A 10575-nucleotide genomic window follows, 5' to 3' on the forward strand; every position below is an offset into this window, starting at 1 on the left:
ACTCATATGCAAAATTCTCAAGAATGGGCTCGAGTTCAGGGTCGAACCAGGTATTAAAAAATTTGAAATGTTACGAGGGTTACGAATATTTCAGCCTCTTACACGTAGGATGCTAATTAATGGAGATATTAATTAAAAACTCAATTTTATGTCCACTTGAACATACATCTATGCTAAAAAATGGTACGATTTTTTTGGTTTTTGTACCGTTGGAAAGCCCGTAAAAATTAATCATTTCGAAAATATCCGCAAGATTTAGAACCGCGGACACCGAAAAATAACTACAAAATAAGTTATAAGTGTTTGAAGTAAAAATTAATTTATATCAAAAAGAAATTTCTTCCTCCATTTTTTGCGCGAGATTAATTTTAGCTTGAAGAAAAGCGGAACAGTATTATTTGTTGCCATTTCTTGCTTGAGTATCAAGAAGTAAAATTCCTTTCAATTGGTTTTTAACGCATTGGATCTTTGTCTGTAGCAGTTCATTTAAAATATATTCCCTTTTTAGTAGATTTTCGCAAGTTGATGTTTTCATGTACGATTTTAATGGATGTGTAGTCTTTAAAAAAATCTGACTCTTACTGGTTTTGTTAACGCTATTTTTAAGGGTGAATGATATATTTTGTTTTAATCGCGATACTGAGGAATATTTCTCTTACTTGAAAGGTGTTTTTTATGCTCTTAGACCCTTTCTGATGAATATTTTCGAAACTATTGCAGACGGGGATTTTAAAGAGCCGTCGACTCCCTTTGAAAACTGTTACCTTTATTATATCGGAGACACGTTTTTTTTTCGTTTTACTTTACGGCACATTATTAATCTCGGCGATTGTTTTCGTTTAGCTTATTTTGTTAGCATGTTTAATTATATCTACGTAGAAACTATTTAATTGGTGAAAACATGCATTATTTTATCACTGTCCTTTTTTTTTTTTTTTTTCGAACAAAAAACAAGAATTAAAACAAAACTAATAAAATGAAAGTTAATTTTCTAAATAATTAAACCAAGCCATTTAAAGTAAAAAGTCCGCCAAATAAACATCTCCAGTAATTCGCCAAATAGACTTTAAATGATCCATTAACAAGTAAAATTATTTGCTAAATGAATAAATTGAGTCATAAATAAATGCGAACGTTCCATTAAAATATAAAATAGAAAAGACGGAGCAGACATGACGACGATCTAAGCATATTTTTCAAATTTTCTTACATTTTACGGGGTACGGGATACAGGATTTCCTTTTCGTAATAGATGTACAGTGTTTTTTAAGAGCCATTGTCTGTAAGGATCAGGCAGGTTGTGCTTGTTGACATTTTTAATTTTCTTTATTTTTGCAAATGTTGTTCCTTATCATGAATGTAATATTTGTGCAAAATATGAGCTTTGTCTGCCTTACCGTTTTTGGGAAAATAAATTTTTAAATTTAGGGGGCGTGGCACATTTTTGCGTGTTTTTCAAATTTGCATATTTTAAAGTTCTTGTTGCTTTAAGCGCCCCCATAATGACATGGATTTTTAAATTCTATACTATTAAAAGTCTTCTTAGATACTATTACAGCTGTCAAATCGGTGTCACTACGAGGGCGACGGCCACAAACTCCGTTTAAAAATGACCGAAAATGAATTTTTTTACTGCATTCAATGCCAATTTTCTCAAAGCTCCTTCATGATGACACCAACGTTTTTACATAAATTCCTAGCTACACTTGCATACATCAAAAATATGTAATAAAATTGGTGTCACTATAAGGGCACCAGAAGATATTGGAACTTTTATGTGTTAAATTTCACAAAAATGCATATGTTTAAAATCTAACTACTACTCTCGCTCTCATAGCAGAGATCTGAAACTAATTAAGTTTGATAACCAACATGTTCGTCTAACATATGAAACAAAAAAATCGGTGTCACTCCTATTACTTTCGGAAATATAACCATTCGAAATTAGTATGTTATGGAGCTATTTAAAAAAAGACTTTTCTAATTCGAATGGCTTTTTGCACGGTTTGTTTTAAACTTTAATGTAAAATTAAAGTAGTGACACCTAAAATAATATGTTTCTAATGCTTTATATATGCATTATGGCTAAAATAGTCATACTAATATTCATATTTTTTCAACTATACTAGTTTTTTATCCGTTATTTACATTAAAAATGCAACTTTTTATATTATAATGTCTTAAATAGTGATGAACGTAATGTATTATATAGCGAGCATTCAGAATCTGAAACATAATTTGAGGATGACGTAGACTAAAACAAAGAAAACATAAAAAATCAAGTCACCCAGTTTCAGAAAGACGGTCAATTTTTATTGATATCTTGTAATTTTGTAGCACTAAAGCTTGGGAAAACATGGTATCCAGGAGAAATAGCAGAAGTTGACCATTTGCAAGTAAAGGTCAAATGCATGGCAAGAAGGATTGGAATAAATAAATTTTTTTGACTGGAAGAAAGGCGAGTATTGGTATGATAATTCAAACATATTATGCACAATAGATCCACCTGTACCTATATCAAAACGAGCATTTTCTATTCAAGATAAAGACGCTCTTACTGCCCAAAGCTGTTTATGTTAAACATTGCTTCTTTGTAATAAATTAAAAATAAATATGGTCAAAACACTATCTGGGTGTGATAAGATTAAATTAACAAAATACATAAATAAACAAATAAAATAAATTAATAATAATAAATGAAAAAAATGCACCACAACATACTAACTTCGAATGATTATATTTCCAAAAGTAGTAGGAGTGACACTAATTTTATTATTTCAAATGTTAGACAAACGTGTTGGTTATCAAACTTAAATAGTTTCAGATATCTGCTATTAGGAGGCTGGTTGTATTCAAATTAGCAAATGGTCAACTTCTGCAATTTCTCCGGGATACCATGTTTTCCCAAGCTTTAGTGCAACAAAATTAACAGATATCAATTAGAGATGACCGTCTTTCTGAAACTGGATGATTTGATTTTTTATGTTTTCTTTGTTTTAGTCTGCGTCATCCTCAAATTATGTTTTAGATTCTGAATGTTCGCTATATAATACATTACGTTCATCACTATTTAAGACATTATGTTATAAATAGTTGCATTTTTAGTATAAATAACAGACACAAAATTAGTATGGTTGAAAAAATATAGTACGACTATTTTAGTCATAATGCACATTACACAATACGTCCATCTGTACCTATATTGATTTACTGTGTTTCTAATGCTTTTTACAAAGCTTTTTTTTATATAAAAAGCATTAGAAACATTTTTTTAGGTGTCACTACTGTAATTTTATATTAAAGTTTATAAAAAACCGTGCAAAAAGCCATTTGAATTAGAAAAGTCTTTTTTTTTAATAACTCCATAACATACTAATTTCGAATGATTATATTTCCGAAAGTAATAGGAGTGACACCGATTATTTTATTTCGTATGTTAGACGAACATGTTGGTTGTCAAACTTTATTAGTTTCAGATCTCTGCTATAAGGGCGAGAGTAGTAGTTAGATTTTAAACATTTGCATTTTTGTGAAATTTATCTCATAAAAGTTCCAATATCTTCTGGCGCCCTTATAGTGACACCAATTTTATTACATATTTTTGATGTATGCAAGTGTAGCTAGAAATTTGTGTAAAAACGTTGATGTCATCATGAAGGCGCTTTTAGAAAATTGGCATTGAATGCAGTAAAAAAATTCATTTTCGGTCATTTTTAAACGGAGTTTGTGGCCGTCGCCCTCGTAGTGACACCGATTTGACAGCTGTAATAGTATCTAAGAAGACCATATAATAGTATAGAATTTAAAAATCCATGTCATTATAAAGGCGTTTAAAGCAACAAGAACTTAAAAATCTGCAAATTTGAAAAACACGCAAAAATGTGCCACGCCCCCTAAATTTAAAAATTTAATTTCCCAAAAACGGTAAGGCAGACAAAGCTCATATTTTGCACAAACATTGCATTCATGATAAGGAACAACATATGTGAAAATAAGAAAAATTAAAATTGTCAACAATCACAAATGCCGTAAACTGCCTGATTCTTACAGACAATGGCTCTTAATTACGTCGTTTTTCGGCTGGGTAATTTTCGTTTGAACGTTTTCGTTAAAAAAATTGGATCGCTAATTGGTCGGAGTTCGCTTCGCTCGCTAATTGGGTGGTTTACTGTAGCGCGGTCGCTTAGCGAGTTTGGCGATAAGCAATAGAATTGTGGGATTTTTTTACAATTTAAAAGCTACTGTTAATGTAATTTTGATACATATTTTGTTTATTTGGCAAAATATTAAAATTGAAAATATTTGTTTTCAGCTATTTAAAGGCTGTTTACGCATTTTACTAAAATTAATTGATTATTTTACATCAGAGGGAGAGGGGGGATTCCTTTTAATCAATTAACTTTTTTTCTTTGATCATGTTGCTAATGGTTTGGAGTATGCATCACTCGTTAATCGGTTGGGTTACGGCAGTGGGGTGGTTTGGCGATAAACAATAGATTTGGGGGATTTTTTACTTTTGAAAGCTACTGTTAATGTAATTTAACGTCTTTTTCGTTTATTTGGCGAAACTTTTTTTAATTGCAAAAAAAAAAGCTCTGCTTCACTCGCAAAAATGCTGGGTTTCGGTATCGCGATCCTTTGGCAAGTAAGGCGATAACAATAGTTGGAAAATTATTTAAAATTTTAAAGCAACTGTAAATGTAAAATAATTAGTAACCCAAAGTAATGAAGCACAACGATGGCTAACTAATTATTTTAATTTTCAGCACAAAGGTATTTATTTGTAAATGTAATTCAATGTTTTGGCGAATTGTTTTGAATTCCAAAGAAACGTTTGATTTGATTTTAACCAAATGAAACGCGACTTTTTCTTATTTTTCTGACGACGATATTGGAATGTCCCACGGGATTTTTTTTTCCTTTTTTCGTTAAATGGGATGGCTAATCAATCGGAGTTTGCTTTGCTCGCTAAGAGCTGGGTTACGTTAGCGTGGTCGCTTGCCGAGTTTGACGACAAGCAATAGAGTTACAGAATTATTTTACATTTGAAAGATACTATTTGATATCTTTTTTGGTTATTTGTTGAAACATTTCAAATTGCAGATAAAAACCGTTTCATTCGCTAAAGGGTAGGGTTATGGTACCGTGGAACCTTGGCACGTTAAACAATGAACTATACAGTTAGACGATTATTTTGAGTCACAAAGGTTTTGTAAATCTTTTAAAATGTTTTTGCGAATAATTTTGAATTTCAAAGAGACTTTAAAAGTTTTTTTTGAAAAATGATTATTTTACATAGGGGGGGAGGGGAGGGGCGTGAATTTTTTTACTCAACAAAATTCCTTTAAATTCTCAGCACGGCCATCGCTGGGCGGGTACTGCTAGTGTAAAAAAAATAATGAATGCTTCAAGTTCTTGCAATGATATGTTTCAACAGGCACTTTTGAATTTTTAATATGCTTCAGCATGAAAAAATGTGCTTGCATTTATTTCTTACAGAAGTTAAAATGTCATCTGCTCATGCTTCTACACTGTTAAAAATTCAGGAAGATTTTCTGGTAATTGTTACTGTAAAATTGCATCGCCGACGCATCGCTGATTTTTACGGTAATTTATACCGGAGAAATAAGCGATCCCAGCGCCAACTGGTTGCTGTGGCCTACCGAGGAAACCGTAAAATTTTACAGTAACATTTGATTTTTACGGTAATAGTTACTGGCAACATGGATGCCAGTAACAATTACCGTAAATTTTCCGGAAAATTTTTAACAGTGTAGGGCTGTTAGCTTTTGTTTGAAAAAAAAAAATAATTTTATTGAAAACTATGTTATTACCCATTTACGATGATTTAAGAAAAGTCAAAGAAGAGGTATTGTTTTTAAGAAAGTATAGAGGAGCATTTAGCAAAAGAATTTTGTTTGTAGTCAAATGACATCTCTCACCGATCTAATAATAAATATAATTTGTGTGACAATTAGTAAACATGTTCCTATGATTCATACTTTTAAAATATTAAAGTCAGACCAAACAACGTAAGTAGAAGCACAAATTACGTTGTTTGGTCTGACTTTACTATTCAGCACAAAGGTATTTATTTATCTTTTAAAATATTGTTTACAACAAATACAAAACCAGAATTATTAACTATTTCCCTTTTCATTTTCTCAATATTTTTTATCAGTTTTAATTAGAATTTTGGCTCTAAAGAAATATGTAATGCCAGTTTATTTCTGTTAGCGATAATTTATTTTTATTTTCATATTTTTATTCAAAACAACGTTTGCTAGTTTTATACTAGTTCTGTAAGCCTTTTTTTTTTCTATTGTTCACAAAATTATATTCTGTTCTTAACTAGACAAAAAAATTCAAATATTTAAAAATAGTAGACCCTTCTCAATAAATATTCTTTGTTTAGAATAGATTTTTACTATTAATAGCAATTGAACGCATGCCATTTATCTGTCCGAAAACTAAAGTGCACCTTAAAAAACTATGCTAAAGGTCGGGTCTTTAGAAATGTACTGATACTTGAGATGCCAGTACACCAAAATAACTTAATAAAATATATTAACTATATTTAATTGAATACAAAAACTTAATTAAACAAGATGTTCCGTCTAGAAATAAACGTGCCTAGTTTCCTATATATCCATACTACTTTCTAGTACCTGATCAATATTCTCAAAACTAGCTAAAATCGCAAATTGTTTTAATATTTTAAGCTGATTTCTAGGAATAAAATATGCCTCAGTCATCTAAAAAATTAGATGCATAAAAAATAAATAAATAATTTAACGAACAAATAAAATACCAGCACCTTTTAAACAAAGCAGCTAATACACTTTGTTCCATTAAAAAAAATCTTTAACCGCTTTCAAAACGAAAATATAATAATTAGAATTAATAAGTTTATTAAAATAAATACATCATATCAAAAAAAAAAAAAATCGTTTCCTTTTCCCCTGTTGCCAAACATAATTTTTTTAATGAATTAACCTTTTACCTGCCAATGTTCCCAAATGGGAACATATTTTGTGAATTTTTTTAGTAACCTAATTATTTGTTTAGACTTGTCATATTTTCTGAAATGACACATAACAGTAAGAATTTATTTCAGGTGTTCTTAATTTAAAAAAAAGTTTAACTTTTATCTTGAAATTAAATTAAAATTTACTGATTTTCTGAACTTAGAATTTGTCTAAGTTCTTTTGTCTCTGCTTTTAAAGAAAAAATGTAAAAGATATTTTATTGGCGTTATTTAGTAGCCAGATGGCATATATTTTACTTTAACTTAACAAAATGTTTCCAACCATTATTTCTTATGAGTTATTTCCGTAAAAATCGACACGTTCCCATTTGGGAACATCGGCGTTTAGAGTATAGTATTTGAGGGGGATTTTCGTCAATCGCGGAATTAGAGTGTAACTCCTCTTTATTTCAAATATTTTGTTGTGGAAGATATGTTTTGTGTTGAATACACGTGTTCGGTTCTTTCATTCACGAACGGACATCTGTTATCAATCAGCTTGCCCACTATTCTGTTGTAAATATGACCTTCACACCCGCCTTCATGCACTCTCTCTATTAAAAGTAAATCGCGTTTTCGGGGTTGGAATTCTTGTTTTCTACCCTATTTACTTTCTGGGAATTGTACATATTTCACCCTTTTGAAATGTATCTCGTGATTGTCGGGTTGCTATATATAAGGGCCTTCTATGAACTTTGACCAATCTCATTTCATCATTTCATTTCACTACTCGGCTCATAAGCGTTCTGTTTCTTTTACCGAGTTTCATACATACAAACGATTGTGTTTTTAGACTCAGAATAATGTAGTTTTAATCTATTTAGTGTTTTTGAATTATCATTCCGTATAAACAGCCCTCTAGAGATGCCTCGCAAGTTTTTAACGTTAGAAGCTGCGTTAGAATATTTCCACAGCTTATTCGACAACGAACTTGATGACGAACACGAGCATTATCTTTGTATTTTGCCACCTGATGAAGACGCGAATCTGAGTAATGAATAACACATAAACAATGAAGCCTTATATGAAATCCATCCTCAAGATGTCTACGGCCAGGTTAACTTGATGCTTAGCGATGAAGATAGAGGTTCAAATAGTTCTTAGACTAGCCAGATAGACCAGCTTCACGATTCAGGAGATCAAAAGGGAAGCACAACCTCATGCTCGGCTCCAAAAGCAAAGAAGCAGAAACAAGAACCCTATCCCAGGTGGAAAAAAGATGCTAAGTTTGAAAAAATCTTAAGGGAAAAAAACTCGAAAAATTGACTGAAAAATTCCCCGAGCTTCAGGAAATGGATCCTCTGCAGTTATTTTTCAAAATAATTCTTTTGCAAATTCCAGCTGATATGACTACGTTATATGCTCTGCAAAAGGGATTGACTATAACTGTGACTAGTAAGGATATTCTGCAGTTCTTTGGCCTGCTTATTTTAAGTGGATATCACACCGTACCTTCAGAGGACTTGTATTGGAGTATAACAGAGGACACGTCTCTTCAACTAGTCTCAAAGACAATGAGCAGGTATCGCTTTCGTCAACTAAAAAAAAATTTTCATCTAGTGGATAACAACAAAGATGCGAAATCAGGTAATAAACTCGCAAAGATTGCTCCCATATATGATGAATTATGTAAAAATTTAATTCAGTTTGGAGTTTTTCATGATAAGCTCAGCATTGATGAGTCAATGGTACCGTATTACGGACATCATTCATGTAAGATATTTATAGAGGAAAACCAATCAGATTTGGGTATAAGATTTGGATGATATGCTCATCAATTGGATATCCATACAAGATGTAAATTTATTCAGGAGAACAGAATGGTGCTAAGGCAGAAGCTCTACTTGGAACAAGAGTGGTCATGGACATGTTATTTGTTGTGGAACATCCTGAAAAGCACGAGGTATTTTTTGACATTTTTTTTACATCATACAATTTGATGAATTGACTGACGTTTCTCAAGATAAGAGCAGCTGGAAATATTTGAAAAAAAAATAGAACTGAAGAGTGTCCTCTTCGATCAACCGAGGATATGACACAGACAGAGAGAGGGACATATGACTTCCGTTACAATGGGAAGAATTTTGTCTGCCGCTGGAATGGTATTTCTGTGGTAACTGTTGCTTCAAACTATGCTACACATGAGCCAATTTCTAAAGCAAAGAGATACTCAAGAATAGGAAAGAAAAGAGTTGAGATACCTCAGCCGGCTCTGATTGAGAGATACAATGTAGGAATGGGCGGCGTTGATCTATTAGACAGACTCTTAGGAAGTTACCGTCCACAGCTTAGGAGCAAAAAATGGTGGTGGAACTTATTTTCTAATGCTTTAAATATGGGAGTAGTAGCAAGCTGGTTGATACACTGTGAAATCCACAAAGGCAAAGGTTGTCGCACCTCCAATTCCACCGCAACATCACAATGGCTTTGCTAAACTCTCAGATGAAGGTGTCAAGCAGACCTCGACCTAAATCACATCTTCATGTTCCAAATAGAAAAACAGGTAACCATTATCTTGTCCCCTTCACTCAGGGACGTTGTGCGGTTTGTCAGAAGAAGGTGCGAAAGCGGTGCATTGAATGTGAAAAGCGACTTCATTCATCTTGCTTCCCCCAATACCATGGACAATAATCAAGAACAAGTGTCATTCAGAAGAGAAAAGTATAATGGTATGTAAAATAAACAAAAATACTCCTATTTTTTCATCCATTTCTAAGTAATAAACTTTCGAGATCAATCCTCCCGTTTACTTCATTCCAAACGCCAATGTTCTCAAATGTGAACATCCTAAAAACCCTATTTAGAATTTTTTTTCGCCGAAACATGATTAGGTTAGCTATACTGGAGGTAAATTGAGACATTTAAGCAAAAAATTAAAAGTAAAAATTAAAAATATGAATTACGGCGTTTAAAAGGTTAATGCACTTACCAAAATAAATAAAAACAATAAAATGTCAACTTAAAGAAATAATTTTCATTGTCAAAAAAAAAAAAAAAATCGTCTGCGCATATCTTTATGTAGAAACATAAATGACTTCGAGTTTATTCACCGAAAACTGAATACCTCAATTAAAACTTAAGAGTGAAAATAAAAACAATCATATTAACAATAAATATTTCACAGTTAAAACCATGGCTGCGGATTCGCAGTCAATCTCATTTTGAGATAAAGGAGTCGGAGTCCAATATCCAAAAACGGAGTCAGTCATTTCTCCTCTCTGTATATATTTTTGCAAAAGCTACGAAATCAGAGTCGAAGTCAGGGAGTCGGAGTACGACTAATCGTCGGACACAGGAGTCGGAGTCGGAGTCAGTTGCCCCTAACTTCTCGGAGTAAGAGCCTGGAGTTTGTCGGCAAGAGCTATTTCCAACAAAATTTGTTTGAAGTAAATCTGCCTTCAAGTACGGAATCTACATTGACTTTCAGTTTCCCCGTAGGCGCTAATGTTAAGTGATTTTGAACTGTTCAAAATTGAACGGAAAATTGTTCAAATCAAAAAGATATTTTATACACAAGTCTTTCATCAAAAGCTTTTTCCTACAAAGTT

General features: G+C 32.2%; 1 protein-coding gene across 1 annotated transcript; it reads left to right on the forward strand.

Annotated features, from left to right (window-relative positions):
* Positions 1-9059: 9059 nt before the first annotated feature.
* On the forward strand, positions 9060-9461 carry LOC129226683 (piggyBac transposable element-derived protein 3-like). The gene has a single exon (XM_054861313.1). It carries the CDS (start codon positions 9060-9062, stop codon positions 9459-9461), a length of 402 nt encoding a protein of 133 aa, XP_054717288.1.
* The last annotated feature ends 1114 nt before the right edge of the window (positions 9462-10575 follow it).

Source organism: Uloborus diversus, chromosome 7 (assembly GCF_026930045.1).
Source record: "Uloborus diversus isolate 005 chromosome 7, Udiv.v.3.1, whole genome shotgun sequence".
NCBI classification, from domain to species: domain Eukaryota; kingdom Metazoa; phylum Arthropoda; class Arachnida; order Araneae; family Uloboridae; genus Uloborus; species Uloborus diversus.